Source organism: Xiphophorus maculatus, chromosome 11, assembly GCF_002775205.1.
Source record: "Xiphophorus maculatus strain JP 163 A chromosome 11, X_maculatus-5.0-male, whole genome shotgun sequence".
In the NCBI taxonomy this organism is placed as follows: Eukaryota; Metazoa; Chordata; class Actinopteri; order Cyprinodontiformes; family Poeciliidae; genus Xiphophorus; species Xiphophorus maculatus.
The window spans coordinates 31,361,071-31,379,604 of record NC_036453.1 but is presented as its reverse complement, the minus strand read 5'-3'; the positions used below and the strand labels follow the sequence as shown (position 1 = coordinate 31,379,604).

The 18,534-nt window shown below is 37.1% G+C and overlaps 1 protein-coding gene across 1 annotated transcript; it reads left to right on the top strand.

The window, feature by feature from the left end:
- Positions 1-873: 873 nt before the first annotated feature.
- LOC102218499 (lissencephaly-1 homolog B-like) lies at positions 874-16,300 on the top strand. The gene is made up of 11 exons (XM_005814012.3): positions 874-1,051; positions 7,653-7,905; positions 9,455-9,539; positions 9,624-9,698; positions 10,358-10,564; positions 11,792-11,960; positions 12,924-13,026; positions 13,139-13,367; positions 14,164-14,265; positions 14,335-14,491; positions 15,837-16,300. The coding sequence occupies exons 2-11, from the start codon at positions 7,874-7,876 to the stop codon at positions 15,908-15,910; spliced, it is 1,233 nt and encodes a 410-aa protein (XP_005814069.1). The 5' UTR covers positions 874-1,051; positions 7,653-7,873; the 3' UTR covers positions 15,911-16,300.
- Positions 16,301-18,534: the final 2,234 nt, after the last annotated feature.

Here is an 18,534-nt window from a genome sequence, read left to right as displayed (position 1 = left end):
CCAGTTTTATTCCCACTAAAATATGCAAATAAGCATAAACACAGGATAATGTCACTTAAAGCTAATTGGTTCACAGTTATCAATTAATGTCCTTTTAACATAAAATATGCTCTTTTAAAAGTTGGAATAAAAAATACTAAACATCAGGATGTTTTTGTTTTTTTCTATTAATGACCCCATTGTTAAATTATGTACAGTAAGTCCTCACTATAAAAAACAAATGCAATATTAATATATTTACTCGTTAATTGCTAGTTTTATCATTTAGATATTTAACATTAATTTATTTATTTAGGAAAAAGCACAAAATGCTTATTTCATTCCCATTTCATACATACTACTTGGATTTTTTGTGTGTAATGTATTATATTTTATCAGTTTAAATAAAAACAAATAACTTCAGTCAGCATCATAGATAAGAAATCAAATAGAAAACACACTCACAAATAATAAAGTTTACATTTGGCAAACTTTTATAATTGTCTGATTCATATAAATTTCTACTTGACGTGCAAAATTGTTTAAAAATCTTTACAAAAATGTATTTCTCCCCCCATCATGTCATGTATGAATAGTATTACAATAAAATTACTAAAATTATATAGTTAAAAAAACAATCTGATAAAATCCCCCCACTAGACTTTTCAATTAGTTGTTTTGTTGTTTGTTTGTTTTTTTGCTAAATTTTATTTCAATTTTTTTTTGAAAGGTTTGATGAATCACTTTTTTTTCTTTTTTTTTTTAATGTTCCTCAATGAAAACAATATTCTGAAGAAAACCAGCCATATAAACTGTTGACGTATTTTTCTTCAAAACCATGAGCGTGAGGCGTGCCCGTTACGCGCCGCCGCCCACTTCAACGTGCGCGCTACCGGCGTCCAATCGCGACCGTTAGCCGGGGCCGGGCGACTGCGGTGGGAGAGAGCTGAGAAAATCTGACCGTCTGTGCCGGCTGATGTGAAAAGTCACGATACCGCAGTGAAACCACGTAACGCCCCAGCACATGCACAGGCCTGCTAAGGGAAATATGAAGTTCTTCATGCGTAAAATGGTGAGTTAGAAGTTCGTAGACGCGTTTATTCGTTTGTTTTGGCACTTAGTTAGACTTGTTATTTTGACGAGGGATCGCCTGCAGTGTCTGCGCTTTCCCGTTCCCATCTCAAAATGGCGGAGAGGCCGAAAGCTAAGCTAAGCTAAGCTAAGTGAAGAGTCAAAGTTATCATTGTTTAAGGCAGCTACTTAAAGACTATGGGTATTTTACGGCTTAACTTGCTTATACAAAGAGCTTTTGTTATTTCAGAACCAAACGTGGTCTTCTTCATTAGTGCGTGATTTGCATCAAAACAGTTGTTTTGGAGCCTAGGTGGCTAACGTTAGCTACGCCTTTTTTGGAAGTTCTGAGTGGATGAGCCAATTAGGTTTGTTACTAACACTTAAAATGTCAGAGTTAACCTTATTTCTGTTGTTAGCATTAATGGCTGTGTTCCGCTCAACTCATATTTGTCCTTGACTGAGTATTTAATCTAATATACAGACAGTGTTATTCATACCTAATTTACTTGTATTCACCGATGATTGTGTTTTTATTCAGCAGTGCTATGTTGATGAGCCATTGGTCCTGGAGAGTAGATGCCCTGTCCGTGTTGTTGACCGCGGTTGTATAAATCTCTTGCTCACACTTGACAGCTGAGCTTGGTGTTTAGTGTGCTAAGCTAACCTTAGCTGGAAAGGGCGTTGCTGATGAGCCTCTGCTGCAACGTTGCCCTTGCGCCTCTAGAAGCTCAGAATTTTTTTTTTTTTTGAAAATCTGTTACTAAATAGACACAACTAAATAAGGTTCTGGGATTTTAAATTTGCGTGAAGTTCCTCTTAAATAGCGAGAAACAGTTAAGCTACGTTTAACTGGTTTTAATCAGTGAAAATAAATGTATGCATGTGAATTATTACCTCCTGTTGCAATGCATGGTTTGTGGTGGGTTATGCGTGTTGACTATGGAAGCAACGTGTCAGATTTTCATAAAAGTATTGACTACTTCCATTATCCTTATAAATGTGTATGATATATGCATGAGGTATTTTGGCCATTAAATATTTTGTATACAAAGAAGCTAATGGTTTTAATAAACTCTGCTCTAAATGTCAGATAAGTTACCACAGTAGATTTATAAGAATATACAATTTCATTACCTTTTTCCCCCCTAATTTTGTTTCATTTGTTGGCCTATAAAACAGAAAATTAATCTTATTTATTACTATTGTTTCTTTGAAATGACGATTCTAGTTATTTTTCCCGAAATAAGATGGAGGATTAGCATTATCATCAGGTTAGGTTATTTATCTAGTTGTATTATTTAAATTTTTTTATCTTTAAAGTATTTGGTCTGCTGTGGCACATGCATAGTAATGGAAAACCATTTCTTGCTTAGTCCTCAGCTCCAGATCAATGCAACCTTTCGAACCCATTTATTCCCATTTTGTGCCTTGGTTACCATTTTATCCCTGCATTCTTCCATATAAACTTCTTTATTGCTTACCCAATTAATGAAGTAATCAGAAAAGTACTTGTTTTAAAATTTATTTTAATTTTACATTATAATCTTATCCTTTGATTCACACTATTTCTCCTAATCAAATAGGAGTTTATGACATTTGATGGCCTTAAATTTGAAGTTTTATTTATTTAATTTTTTACATATTTGTTAAAAATCACTATGTTGTGATAGTATAATATTAGATGGAGAATTTGTGGAAAAAATTTGAGCTCCTCTGTATCCTCCCTGGTCAGAAACAACCAATCAGAGCCAGGAGGAGAAGACAAAACCATCGCCTCTCCCTTCCTTCCAGTTTTCATCCTCTTATTAGCTATTTAATAAGAATTTGAATAAAAGATTAACAGGATAAAGCTAAAGATTCATAATGATGGCGAAATGACCAGGAAGCGTTTAAAAAGGGGATGCAGAAGATAAAATGAATGCTAAACCATTTGTGTTTATGCTGTAGGTATTAATTTGACTATCTGTTGCTCCGACTGAAAATGTGTCAGTGGTTTAATGTTTATCCAGTAAAGAAATGCATTCGCATTTCCTGTAGATAACCCAATGAATGCTCATTAATTCAGTAAAACAAATGAGATTTTAGCTGGCTTTTAATTTTTGTTTGCAAAAGACTTATTTTTAAAGTGTCTCTTCTCTAGTGTTTAAAGTTAAATTTGTCAAACGTTATTAGATAATGGTATGAAGTATTGTGAGCTGTTCTGGTTTGTAAGCAAACACCTTCTTCTGGTTTAACCTGACCTCTCAGAGACTCGTTTAGCTTAGAAGTCAAACTGAACAGCTCGACTCAAACGTGACTCAAAACCGCAGGATGATACATTAAAGAGTCATAAACTATCATAGATAACAATCAGCCTTTCACTTTATTTTAACCTTACATAGATCAAGTATGAGCTGTTCTCATTGTCTACCTAATCTGTTTGAGGTTTTGGTCGCAGATTTAAACAAAGCAGAAAACTGTAAGATGTTATATTTCTTTTAAATTTAGTTTCTTTTTCTCTAACATGTTCACTGGTTAAATAGTTGGGAGTTGTTTTTGTTAAAAATTAAGTAAACACAATGCTCCACCTGGAGATGCTACTAAGCAGCACTACTGTGTGTTTCAATGCAATTAAAAATAAAGTTCATGTAATGTCACAGTCTAAAACTGCTATCTAATGGTGGCTTTGTTCACCTGCACACTTGTTTTTATTTAATATTTTAAACAAAGAGAATATGGTAGTGTATATATATGTACTTCTGATCAGAAAAGAGCTAAATTATTGGACTAGTCTGCAGAAACACAGGATATATATATATGTGTGTGTGTGTTTGTATATTTGTACATATGTGTGTGTATGTATATAAATGAAAAGATTGGTTGTAAGTTGAATTAGTCAAAAAATTAGCTAATTAAATAAAATTAACAGTCAATCTTTTTGTTCGTTCAAGAAATTAAACTCTTCATGGAGTGTCTAGTTAGAACACACCTCCAATGTCATTTTAAAATAAATCCTCTGTGGATTGAAAAGACGGAAAATACTTTTTTGTTTTACTTACAAGGGCAATCTGGATTTCTTGTAAATAATTATTCCATTAAACAAGTTCTACAAATGTTTTGTTTATAATGCACCATTATTTTTGCAACACCCCTCCAGTTGTAACAAAGAATTTGTGAGATCTTGACCGTTTTATTTCAGATATTGAGTTTTTAATTAACATGTTGTTTAACTTGATTTTCTCTCATTAAGTTAAGAGCTGATATTCTAGCAACAGAACAGTCTAGTTTTTTTATATATGTAGTGAAGATTCAAAAGAAAATATTTATTTTGAAACAAATGAAGGCATTGCTGGAGTTTGGGTGCTGCTGTTTTCTGTCACGTTCAGTGCCAGAATTGGGCTCTACTTTAGACAATTACACGTCTTGCCCTCCCTTCTTTTGATAAACTGTTACATAGATTGGACTTTGCACCATTTTTTTCCTCTATATTCATGACTCTTGTTCTCTTTCTTGAGCACCAAGTCTAGCTGACGATATATATCCAAGTATCTTCAGCAGGTGCCGAAGCCGCCGACCTACTACTAAACTACTGCATAAACATATGCAGTAGTTTATGCAGTAGTTTGGAACGTGGCCTGTTTGGTCAACTGGATGTTTTTGAAGCTCCAAGCTGAAATCCCTGCTCTGTTCTCACTTCAGTAATTCATATGTTTGCTGGTTTATAAAGAGAGCTCACAACAGTGGCTTGAATCATTTTCTTTTAGATGTTTAAGTTTTAATTAAAATCTTATTAATGACTAATTTTTCATGAAGCAATATGGAGAGAGAATCAAAACCATACTGGAAAGCATCCATTAGTGTCCATTAGGTATGCATGACATCAGGAAATCGTGTAATAGCTATATTGTTGCTGGATAATATGATTTTCAATTATGAATGAGTCGTATATTCTTGACTTTATTCTTTGTCTTGCTTCATCACAATAAAACATTTTGCTGGACGATGAATTGTCCCAGAAGTTATTGCGATAAACGATAATATTGTGTTTTGAGACCATGTCCAAGTGATAGTCATAATAGCACAATAATGCAAGAACAAATTCTCAAAGATCAATAAACTTTATATTTTAAAGAACGTTTAACAAACGAATTGGAAGACGATTACTTTTTTTTTTAAAGAAATAAACTGACAAATAAAATGAATTATTTAGTCTCTGCAAACAAAATTGTTCTTCAAAAAAAAGTTATAGTTGAGACCAAAGCACTAGACTGAAGACTTTTATCTCCTAGTTTTTGGTAGAAAGAGAAACGATAAATCTTTCAAATGGAAATTATTGAGCTTGTTTTAATTTATTTTGGGATTAATTGATTTATTGCTATAGGCCTAATCACAATGTGCCCACCACTCTGTGTGAGCTCATAAAGTACGTATCACATCTGGGCATGGAGGGAAGCTGAAGTCAAAATAATAAGCCAATTTTTGTAGCTATAAAGCTTTTCGATTTATATATTTTGCAGCAAACATGGCGATAACGTCACCTGATCCCAGACAGTGTCTAGTTAAAGTCCAGGCTCTCTGTTTGGTGATCCTGTTAGCTGCCGTCCCATTTCTCCTTTACGTTGCACTGTCAGCTGTATGGAGGACTAGTGGTCTGTCACTCACACACACACACTTTGTGTTGTCTGGTGTAGCTGCTAAGCAGCTTAGTGCTTTACAGCACCAACCTTCACTGGAGTTCAAGAATGAACACTATCATAAGTTTCCAGCCGCTGAATGGTGTTTTTACTTTGTCTTGTTCAGACTAAAACTAAAATCAGGATTCAAATATTTAAACTTGGGATGAAATATTATTTCAGACTCTTTTTGTTTTGGTGGAGAATTTAAATAAAACCACAAAGTTATACAAGGAAGATCAGCAGAGGTTTTCATTTATCCAGTTTCTTTTGTAACTCAGACATTTATGACTTGCACCTTAGCTGTTTGGTAAAAAGTATTAGTCTGGCCAGAAGTGGTCATTAGTTGTGAATTAGCTGGGATTCACCGATTGCAGTTTTCTGGCCGATCTCCGATTACCAATCTTTTTAAAAAACCTAACCTGCCGACTCCAATTTTGGTCAATACCAATTGTTTTTGTCTGAAATGTTGCTCAGTATAGCAAGAAAGTTGCTGAACTGGCAACAGGGGGGTGACTATTGTTGACTGTAAACGTGCAGACCTGACCTGGTGGGCCAGTCTGTCAGTCAAACCTCTCACTGCAGAGCAGTAGAGGATTTTTAGATGTTGGCCAAAATAGATAAGATCGGCTTCACATGTAAAGATCGTCCAATCACTGATCTCCCAAAATTAAGGAAATCGGCACCAATAAATCAGCTGGCCGATACATCGGTCCGTGCAACCCTAGAATTAACCATTGGAAAGCCAGAGAGTTTTTTAATTTAATTTATTTTAAAGGCCAGATTTTCCCTTCACTGAGTCTCTCCAGCAATCAGAGTAAGAAACAGGAAAGTGTATGGAAAGGTTAATTGTGGTAGAGCAGGATATATCTCAAAAATATACATTAACCTGTCTCACTATCGCTTGTTTGTGAACATCAACGTAGAGGTGAAACTAAGTGGGAAAATGGTTTAGTATTTTTTTATTTGTTGTATTTCTGCACTGCAGAAATCAGAGGTCATGATTCACATCGTGGGGGGTCAGTGACGGGATTCTCCCAAACAGATCCATCAGATTGAAGATTGTAAAAAGTGCATCAGTTAGCTTCTGTCGAATTAACTCGCTGGCTGAAAATCATATTATAATTTTTATCCCTTCATTTTCTGTTCAAATCAAAACGACTGCATCTACTAAGAACAGGAAGGACTTTTTTTTTAGTGATCAGCGTTAGTTCAGTTTTTTTATAAAACAAAGCTGGAATGTAGCTTAAATATGTAAATTCTCTAGAAAAAATCATACGTCATACAAACGTGTGACTCTTAACTTTTCTCTTCAGATACAGCACTGGGGAAAAAAATTAATAGATCAATTAAAATGATCAGTTAATCTGATTTCACTCTTTTTAGGTTTATGTTTGAGTAAACTGAACATTTCTCTTTTATTCTATGAACTACTGACATGTCTCTGAAATTACAAGCAAAAATTTAGTATTTATTTGCAGAAAATAATGAAAAAGATGCAGTGCTTTCAGACTTCAAATAATGCAAAGTAAACAAGTTCATATTTATTTAGAAACAACAACACTAATGTTTTAACTCAGGAAGAGTTCAGAAATAAAAATTTGGTGGAATAACCAGGAGGTTTTTAATGGGGCTCAGTGCAATGGGCTCCTAATTTTTCCAGACCTGTATGCTTACTTCCTATCTTTTTATTTTACATCTATATGGGTGCATTTGGAAATAGAGATGTTTAATTCCCTGTGATTCAAGATTTTAAATTTCTAGCATCGGTTTTATAAAAACAATCCTTCTGCTTAAATGTAAATATTTGTTTTTTTGTTTTACTTTTTTCCACTAATAAAGAATACTTTTTTTCACAACTTTCTGTCCAACCAATTTAAAAGCTTCCCGAAATAAAGATGGATTTCTTTTAAAAATATTAATCAGCGTTTTCCTTCTCTTCTTCAGGTGACGAATATGTTGTGCCACTGACCGAGCGGGTGACATTTGGACCGTCGTAAACCTTCTTGGCGCCTCAGAGCGGCACAGCAGAAGCACCTCCAGGTTCGCCGTCCTCCTCCGAGCAGCTTTCCCTTTGCCACCTGCGATCCTCGGCGGGATCGGGCTCCTCCTCACCCAACGCTTCACCTCACCCTCACCTCCCCGCGAGGGAGCGAACAGCAGCCGCCATGGTGCTGTCACAGAGACAAAGAGATGAACTGTGAGTGCAATTATAAGTAGGATTACGTGTGAGCAAGAACAGACATGTGCGCTGCAGCTCATTACCAGCAGCACCTGCAGGTTGGCTCGTCGCACTGCGGCGCATCGCACGTTTTCCTTTTGAAGACGGTCCAGAAGTCCACACTTGTAGATGTGAAATTAAATCTTCTACAACAGCGGTGTCAAACTCATTTTCGTTTTGGGCCAAATCAAGATCATGAATGCTCTTAAAGGGCTGGTTGTGCCAGAATGTATTGATAAAATCTGTTCGCAAACTGTTAAAATATTAATTAATTCTTAAAATAAAATATTATTGAATATCTTTTCAGTTCCTCCAGGATTTTGTGATTCTCTTAGTTATTAAAAAAAAATCCTTGTGGTACTTATTTGGACATATTTGTGCTTATTTATGACGGTAAATGCGCCTTTTTATTACTCGCTGTATCATGGACTTTAATCTGACATCAGTTAAAGCTGAGGCAGCTGTTTAGTACAAGTAAGAAAGTTTATGACAATTTTTGAGAAAAATCTGCAATAAAATCCCAATTAGCAGCAGAAAATGCGGGGATGTGTTTACTTTTTTTTTTTGATTGATGTAATTTGGCAGTAAGCAGATAAAAACTGCATTGATTTGATTTATAACGTAATATTTAAACACACTTAGTGTTTAGTCTAAACTCTAGAGGTCCACATAAAAAGCTATTGCGGGCTGGATTTGGCCCGTGGACCTTGAGTTTGACACATTGTGTTGTACAACAATCTGAAATCAGTGGTAAAAGCCTGAAGAGACGTGAGCTGCAGGCGCTTCACTTGATAGCTGCTTGGTGAATATTTCATAACCTCCATGACGGCAGGAAAGAAGTGAGGGGGATGGGGGACGACGAGCTTCACGCCGTTATGACCTGCACCTCTGTTTAAACACAGACGGCAAACAATCAATATTTAATTTTTTTTTTTTTAACTTATTGCGGTTAATCCCAAAGGTATTCTAATGTTTGAGGGCCAAGTTGAATTAAAGCAGCAAGGGTGTAAAGTTTGTAGTCTGCAACAGTCTGCTTGCTCCAAAGAAGCCCAGAAGCTTCAGCCTAAATTTAGCAATTCGCTCTTGAAATATTCACCCTCCGTCTTATAAAAAAACCTGTTTCCGCATTTATATAATTTTGTGTCTCCGTATTTGTGTTAAACTTCACTGCATCATCCGACTCTCATCAGCTCTGCCTTCATGACGAGTCGATGGTTGCCATGGCAGCAGCAGCACTGTTTCCCAGCACACCTTTTCTTTATTTTTATTTGGTCTTTTTCCAGAAAAATGTGATTCGTTTCTGTTTGCTCAGGCTGACATTTAAAGTTGAGTTGCTAGACGCTCCCCTCTGTTTGCCTGGGCGCGGTCTGCCATATTTTAAGGAGGAACATCGGCTAGCATCGATTTAATGGTGACACGGTTTCTGTGCAGACATTCACCTAATTTATGGCATGTTCAAAGTAAAGAGCACACACTGTAAGTGGGATGAAATTGGCCTTCAGGTTACTAATAATGTTTCTTTTTCTAGAAATCGGGCTATAGCTGACTATCTTCGTTCCAATGGATACGAAGAAGCCTATTCTACCTTCAAGAAAGAAGCAGAATTAGATATTGTAAGGAGCAACAAATTGAAAAGTAATGTTTTTTTCCTAATGTGAGGGACTTCCTTTGTGAGAATCTGTTTGCTTTGGTTGTAGAATGAAGAGGTAGATAAGAAGTATGCTGGGCTTTTGGAAAAGAAATGGACCTCTGTTATTAGATTACAAAAGAAGGTAAGGAGAATCTTTTTACGCTTATGTGTAATCCAGGGGTGTCCAAACATTTTGGCAAGTTATAAGGGAAAGATTAAAATAAAATCAAGCAGTTAGTTGTCTTTTTGTAGAAAAAGGATAGCGACACTTGAAAATGATTTTGTACATTTTTCTGTATTAAAAGAAATGTAATCTAGTTCTCAAATTAAAATGTAAAAATGTAACTCATTCAAATTCTTATTGTGATGACTGTTGTCAGGAAATGCCTCCTGTAGCAGTCTGTGTTACAGCGAATTTGAAGAAACCTCTGACTGAAGACACTCTATTTTCCCAAGACGGTCCCATGAAATTCTTTTCAATTTCTTTTGGGCTCGACTGAACAAATGTATTTAATTATAAGTTATTTGAGTCGCTTTTTTTCAAAATAAAAGCTGACTTAGGAACAGCAAAGTTCTACTTATTATAAACGCTTGGTTATAAAAATATAAATAATTTGTATTGTATTTAACAGTTTCCATTGTTTTACCTTGACTGAAAATAGGAACATTTTCATTTGTGTCATTCTTGAATCACTCCAATGGCCACAAATGGCCCCCGCGCCGCCCTTTGGACACCCCTGGTTTAATGAAATGAGAACAAGCGTTGGTTCTGTTTTTGAGACGCTTTCCTTGCTGGTGTAGGTGATGGAGTTGGAGTCGAAGCTGAATGAGGTGAAGGAGGATATGACATACGGCGGACCCGTTGGTCAAAAGAGAGATCCGAAGGAGTGGATCCCCCGCCCCCCGGAGAGATACGCCCTGAGTGGGCACCGTGCTCCAGTCACACGGGTCATCTTCCACCCTGTGTTTTCCGTCATGGTGACGGCCTCTGAAGATGCCACCATCAAGGTGTGTACAGGTGACATACTGACTACATGACAGACGTTTTACTGAGGTTTATATCATTTTTTCAGCTTCAGCATAGAAGCATAATTGCAGCATAAATCAAACAAAGCTAGCACCTTTACGGGAATAAATTGGTGCCATCTTTACATGCATGTTCACTTTAAACTGTAACCGGATGAAATAAACATGCTGCATGTTTATGAAAACAGTTAAAAGATGGAACTGGGGGGCGTGCCGTGGTGGCGTAGCGGTTAGCGCGACCCGTATTTGGAGGCCTTGAGTCCTCGACGCGGCCGTCGCGGGTTCGACTCCCGGACCCGATGACATTTGCCGCATGTCTTCCCCCCTCTCCTTCCCCGTTTCCTGTCAGCCTACTATCATATAAGGGACACTAGAGCCCACAGAAAAACCCCTGGAGGGGTAAAAAAAAACAAATTAATCCAGCAGATCCTGCGCAGATCTGAGCCTGTTCTCTGTTTTATACTCACTTCCTGCACATTAACATGCCGCCTCCCTCCTTCTCCTTTTTCTGCTGTCGTTTCTCATCTATGTGAACACGTGACTATTCTTGACTTGTTTGCTCTAGACCCAAAGATCAGATCCTAATCTGTAAATGGTTCTTATTAAACCTGTGCTGCTTTTTAAGTTTAATTTGTTAGAATTTGTTTTTATCTGAAGTTGGAGAACTGTGTTTGTGTTATTCTGGGTTTCTCAGTAAGTCTTTGAATTTCTTTGCTAAAACACATTTTGCTTGATGGCACAATCTTGGGGTTTTTTTGCAGCTGCACAATTCAGAATGTTGTGACAGTCCCAGCAAATTACAATTTATCTTTAATAATAGTATAAATTATGTAGCAAAGGCACAAAACAATATTTTCCAGCCTTCCTGAATCGAGTATCAATCAGTTTGTTTTGGAAGCAGAGGTGATGTTATCTAGAACAGCTTTATCTAGATTTTGAAACAAAAACAAATTGATTAGAGTTGAGATTTTAAACTGATTTTACCTGGCATAATTAAAGCATCATTCTGCATGTTTAGTCCTTACAGACAGTAAAACATTTACCTTAAACTCAAAAAGCTTTCCAAGTCCAACATTAATGTTAAAGATGATGGTTTTTTTACTTAATGTGGCTGTTTTCTCTGTTCACTTCCAGTTTGTAGTTCTTTTTTCTTTTTTTCTATTTAGGATTTTAGTTTTAAGCCTCTTACTGATTTCTGTGTGCCTTCAGGTGTGGGACTACGAGGCAGGAGACTTTGAACGAACCCTGAAAGGACACACGGACTCGGTGCAGGACATCTCCTTTGACCAGACGGGGAAGCTGCTGGCCTCGTGTTCGGCTGACATGAGCATCAAACTCTGGGACTTCCAGGGCTTTGAGTGCATCCGGACAATGCACGGTGAGAACATTTACAGATTTAGTAACACCTGTTTCCGAGCGACACGCCGGCAGATGTAAAAGGCCACATCTGGGTTCTGAATTAAGTGTAAGCTTTGTTGTTTGTTTTCTTTCTTCTTTTTTTGTATAATCCAACACTAAGGGGAAAATGGCAGCTCTATTGGAAAGATGTCCAATGTTTTTGTCACATGGGTCAAAATTGTCAAGTAAAAGTAGAAAATGAAGAAAATAAATGTAATATCAAGCAAATGAAGAAGTAATCGTAGATCCAAAAATGTAAACAAGATTTTGCACATTTGCTATATTAAAAGGTATGCATCTAGTTTTCAAAGTTTTTTGGTCTCAACTGAAGAAATTTATTCAGGACTTGAGCCACTTTCAGTGAAAATCTTTGCTATATTTTAATAAAATATTAAACAAGTTTAATGAATTAAACTTGATTTGGATCATGCCATAAATTAATTTAATTTAATAAATTGTTTTATTAAATTAGTTAAATTAAACTTGTTTAATAAATTTAATAGATTAAATTTATTACATACATTTTAATAAAATGTATTTAAATTAAAATAAAGTTTAATTAAAGTTTATTTGGATGCAAATCATCTTTAACAGACGTGGTTCTATTTCTCATAAAAGCCTGGTTTTTAAAAAACCCTGAATACTTTGGGTTGTTGTAATAAATTATGTTGGCTGTATTTTTATCCTTATGACAAATGAAACTTCTCCATTTACATCAAGACCTTGTGCTGGAATTTGTATCATTCATTAATTGCAGTTGGTGGGCCACTCAGAATCAATTTAAGGGCCAGTAATGGCCCCGGGGCCGCACTTTGGACACCCCTGTAAGCCCTGGACACCCCTGTTTTTCAGCAGGGTGGTGATTTGTAAGAATCTCCATTTTGAACTAAAATAATGAAGATGAATGCAGATTAGTGACTGAAGGTGAAACTGTGTTTTTCAGGCCACGATCACAACGTGTCGTCCGTAGCAATCATGCCAAATGGTGACCACATAGTTTCTGCCTCCAGAGATAAGTCCATTAAGATGTGGGAGGTGGCCACAGGGTGAGTTTTCATTTCATTTTATTTTACATGTTTTATAGAGACTCTTATAACTAATTTACAGCAGAAGTGCGCTGGTGTAAGTCGAGCTGCGTGTGTGTGTGTGTGTGTGTAGGTACTGTGTGAAGACATTCACAGGCCACAGGGAGTGGGTGAGGATGGTTCGCCCGAACCAGGACGGCTCATTGATCGCCAGCTGCTCCAACGACCAGACTGTGCGCGTCTGGGTGGTCGCCTCCAAGGAGTGCAAAGCTGAGCTGCGGGAGCACGAACACGTGGTGGAGTGCATCGCCTGGGCCCCTGACAGCGCTCACCCCACCATCCTGGAGGCCACAGGCTCAGAGGTAATCCCACCTTTTCCTTCGACAAGGATGCCGGATGAAAATCCAGAAGGCATGCCTGGAAATAATTTTGTTTTCTCAAATGAATCATATTTATAATATTTTGATGCCTCTGCTCTTTCTGGTGTGAAAGATGACGTTGTTGAAAAGCAGATTTTGTAATAATAAATTATAGGTGGAGATGTCACTTTGCATTGCAAGGTGAGATTTTTGGAGATTTGGAGTCCAAATAGGACTCTACAGACAACAATTACAAAAGGAAAACTCAGAGTTTATCAGAAAAGAGTTTAATGCCCAGATCCTGATAAAATGAGACTGGCAAGTTTTACAGTTTTGTAGGCATTTTTTATATTTTATCTTCTAAGAGCAGAAAACTGAAATATCTACTTGTGGGTCTGCCATGATAACAAAGAAATTGTCCTGGAAGTTGATAGATGATAATATTGCTGTTTTCAGACTATTTTCAAGTAACATAATGGTGATGTCATAATCATACAAGAACACATTCTCAAAGAGCAAAAATTTCTAATGAACATTTAATACTAGAACTGGAAGATATTTTAAATATACAAAATAAATAAACAAAAACAACAAATAAAATGTCTCCGTAAACAAAATTGTCCTTCAAAAAAAACAAAGCATCAGACTGAAAACTTTTGTCATCCAGTTTTTGGTAGAAAGAGAAAAATGATAAATCATCAGTTTGTTTTAATTTATCATGCGACTAATTGATTTATTGCTTGTGGCTACAGTAGCCTTTTTGATGCGTCATCCCTTCCCTGGTGATTCTGTTTTGCAGAGTAAAAAGAGTGGAAAGCCTGGCCCCTTCCTGCTCTCTGGCTCCAGAGATAAAACGATTAAAATGTGGGACGTCAGCATCGGGATCTGCCTCATGACTCTGGTAAGTGGCAGGGAGGACGCTGGGTGACGTTTCTGAGCGAGCGTTGGGTAACGAGCCTCGTGTCCTCAGGTGGGACATGACAACTGGGTGCGTGGGATACTGTTTCATCCTGGAGGACGATTCATCGTGAGCTGCGCCGACGACAAAACAATCCGGATCTGGGACTACAAGAACAAACGTTGCATGAAGACCTTATCTGCTCATGAACACTTTGTTACCTCTTTGGGTGAGATTTATATAACTTATCAGTACAGATAATATTTGTGATGTAGTTACTAAAAAAATAAGAAATAGTTACAGGCAGCTGAGAATGTTGCTCTGCTCAACTCTAAAATTAAAAACTGGGCACAAAAAGGGAGACGTGTATGAAGAATAAACACTGCAGTTTGCAGCTCACCCTCACATTTTCAAGATTTAAGTGGAAAGTAACTTTTTAATTTTACGTGTTTGTTTTGATATTATATATATAAAATTGTCAAAACACCGGTAGAAACATAAAATAATCTACTGAGTAGGAATGCACCGATTTCAATTTTCTGTCTTTAAAAAGCCTTCTGATTTTGACTGGTACCTTTTTTATTTTGTCTGAAATGTCGCTAAATACAGCAAGAAAGTTTCTGAGTTGGCATCAGTGAGGTGACTTGTTAGCTGAAAGAGTTCAGATATGACCTGGTGGGCCGGTCTGTTAGTCCAACCTCTCACAGGACTGCAGAAGAGGACTGTGGCTGATTTTTAAATCTTTGCTGAGGTAGATAATATCAGCTTCACATGTAAGTATCGGCCGATCACAATCTCCCAGAATCAAATAAATCGTCACAGATAATTCAGTTAGCTGATAAATTGGTGCATTTGGAGAAAGTTTGGTGTAACGCAAGGTGTTTCAAGTAAGTTTCAAGAACCCATTTTTTAAAAGAGAATGTCTATAAAAACTGCTTTTCAAAATTTCAAAAACGTTCAGCATTCCTGGCGTGTTTAAAGTTGAGAGTGGTGCACCTGTTGGGGAGGTTTCTGTTTGAGTGGAAAAGCAGCATAATTGGTTCACTGTTCCAAGAGATGAGATGCCACACCTGTACGTTACTTCTGGAAACTCGTTGATTTTTATCTGCAATCTGTGGCCAAACAAAAGCTTCTTAATTCATTGGATTTTTTTTTCTCACCATACTTTAGCTTTTGGAATTTGTCCTACTTTGATTTCTGTTTTTATTTTAATCCCTGCAATGATTCTGGAAAATGTTAAAGTGTTTTTTTAAATTATGCTAAATATAGGGATGCATGATGTATCAGCTCTAACATCGGTATCGGCTGATATTAGTAATTTTTTAATATATCTGTATTGGCACTGTAAATAAAACTGGGCCGATATTAGCAACTGATATGCCATTGTCTGTTTCTGGTCGGGTTTTTTACCTAAAAGTGTTAGAACAACAGAGAAACGCATATAATATCGGTTATCGGCCCAAATTTTCTTATCAGTGCATCGCTAGCTAAATATAATGTAACAACAAAGAAGCTGCCCAGAAACGGTTCCCTGTACACAGGTTTAAATCTTTTTTTGTGTGTGTTTGTTGCAGATTTCCACAAGACGGCTCCATACGTGGTTACGGGCAGCGTCGATCAGACAGTCAAAGTCTGGGAGTGTCGCTGAGACTGCCACCATCTCTCCCCCCTACCCTGCTGCCCCCAATTCCAAGGATTTGAAAAAAGAGAAAAACAAAAAAAAGATCCCCGACGCGCCATGCTAGCCGCCGCCCCTCAGCTCCCTCCGCCCCGACTTCCAGCCCTTCACCTCTCGCACTCCAAATCATAGTTGACCAATGTGCTTTACCTTCCCCTCGCTCCTCCCTACACTGATCCAGCCCCATTAAGATGACTATTGTCCTTTTTGTGTAAATTATTCTGGATGTAGGGTACGCTTAATAAATGTCACGCAAATATCTGACACATAAACACTCAAAATGATAATAAATATCTTTGCATGGTGACTCAAACAAGAAAAAATAAATAATAATTCAATACTGTTAGATTTACAAATTTCCATACTGTTGTCATGACTTTCCATTGGGTCAAAGGGTAAATGTCTGTGTGTGCCAGTGCAGATAGATTTAACTGAGTGCACTAAAACCAATGGCGCCTCCTGTTGACGGGGTTTAGGTTATGTTTAGTTTTTCTTTTATTTCACGGCTCCTTTCTTGTGGTCCATTGTTGCATTTATGGAGGAAAAGGAATCTGAAGGAAAATAATCAAGCCTGTTGCAGCTTCGCAGTTTTTCGCCTTAGTATAACGTCACACAACGCAAAAACGCAAAGTTTTTTCAGCAACATATAGGAGCTTGTGTTAAGTAAATGATTCCTTAATATTTATGAAAACGTTCCAGTTCCACTGGCGCCGTTACCTAGCAACGCCAGCCCAGCCCAGCCCGTCACCTAACAACCCTGTCATAGTTTTTTTGGCAGATTATTTAACTTATAATAAGATATTTTTCTCTTGTTAAATGTGAAATAATCTGCTAATGGAACTAGTACTTTTTCAATATTTACTTAAAACAAGCTCATATATGATGCTACTTCCAAATTAGTTTGGTTTTAATTCAAGTCAATTAACAGACTTGCACTGGAAACTACTAATACTTGGTAAGATTTTGTGTTTTTGTGGTGTGCGTGTCTGTATTTTCTTATTTTTTGACAGGAGAATCTTTCCACCACATCCGATCCGATGGCAGGCAAAGCTTCTCGCCACTTCGATTTTTCTTCCTTTAACCAAACAGATTGCAAACGAGCCCCCGACAGGAAAGTGTGTTTTACAGAGGAAAACGTCAGCTCACCTGTTCATGAGGTGTGTGTGTGTCCCTCCAGAGAATCGCCCTGTTGCTGTCTCTGCCTTGATAACCCGATCCAGGGCTCCGTCACAGGATTTTCATCCAGCTTTCTGTGGTCCCACTGCTCTCTTTGCATACACTCACTAATGCACATACACACACAGTAAAAAAAAAAAAGTTGTGTATCAATATATCTGGATGTCATTGTTTGCAGCATAATGAAATAAAATTCTGTAAATATAGTTCATTTTATTTGTGTGCTTTATTTTAAAAGAGTGCAGTACTGCTCCACGTCCTGCAGGGGACGCCAATCGCATTCCTGCTCCAACATACTGGAATTACCTTGTCAGCGTACCAGAGGCATGAGATTGAGCTACTGGTTCAGGTGTGTTGAAGAAGCATCTACATCTGGGGTGTCCAAAGTGCGGCCTGGGGGCCATTTGTGGCCCTTGGACTGATTTTATGCGGCCCCCAACTGTTAAATTTGGCGTTTAGATGCAGATGAGACTTTTAAATTGTAATCAGGGTAAAAATTGTTGCCAAGATAATTTTCTTCCACAGGAAAATGTAAAGTGTAACACAAAGTATTTGTGTTTTTATGACCAAGTTTCAACAAAAATTAAAATCAAGATTATCCAGAGACTTTTACTGAAAAGAAAACTTTGCTGCACCCAAATCAGCGTTTACTCTTTCTTAAACTTGGCAAAATACAGCAAGTGTTTTGAAACAGTGACCCAAATTCTGTTAAAATTGCTGAAAATGTATTCAATTGTGAAACCTAGACGTCTTTCTTTTAATACAGCAAACATGCAAAAGCTGCTGAAGCGTATTAGGGCCACTGTGGAGGAAAAAAAGTTGTATATTTCTGCCAAACAATTTTGAGTGATCTCAGAAATTTTCTAGAAAGAACCTGGAAATTTCTGAATTTCTAATGCAGAACATTTTCTTTTGAAATTTTTTCTTGAAAATTTCCAAATTTTCTAAAAATTTGAGATTCATCACAAAATCTTTGACTTTTGTTTTTGTTCCTCCAATAAAATGTACTCTGGCTAATTTATTTGCTTGATTTTAGGTTGGGGTTTTTGACCTGCAACTAATTTTGAGTCTGCAATTTTGGCTCATTTGGCAAAAAGTTTGGACTGATCTGAATCCCTTTGCCTCCCAAACAGAAAGTTGATTTATTTGTTCATTCTGGAAACGCAGCTGCTTGTGTGTTTTTGCAGTGTATTCAGAAATGTTCCATACCTGTTTGTTCAGAAGTAAACCCCTCACACCCTCATCTAGCAGCTTGTAGAATCACCTTTTGCAGCAAAAACATGATTTATTTATTTTTTATGACTTTATTGTTGTGAAGGAAGAAGTGTGGTTCGCTTTTCTTTGCCGCGCTGCTCTAGTTTAATCAGCTTTTGCCGTCATTTCGAGGTCTGGACTTTGACTGAGCCGTTGCGATTCAT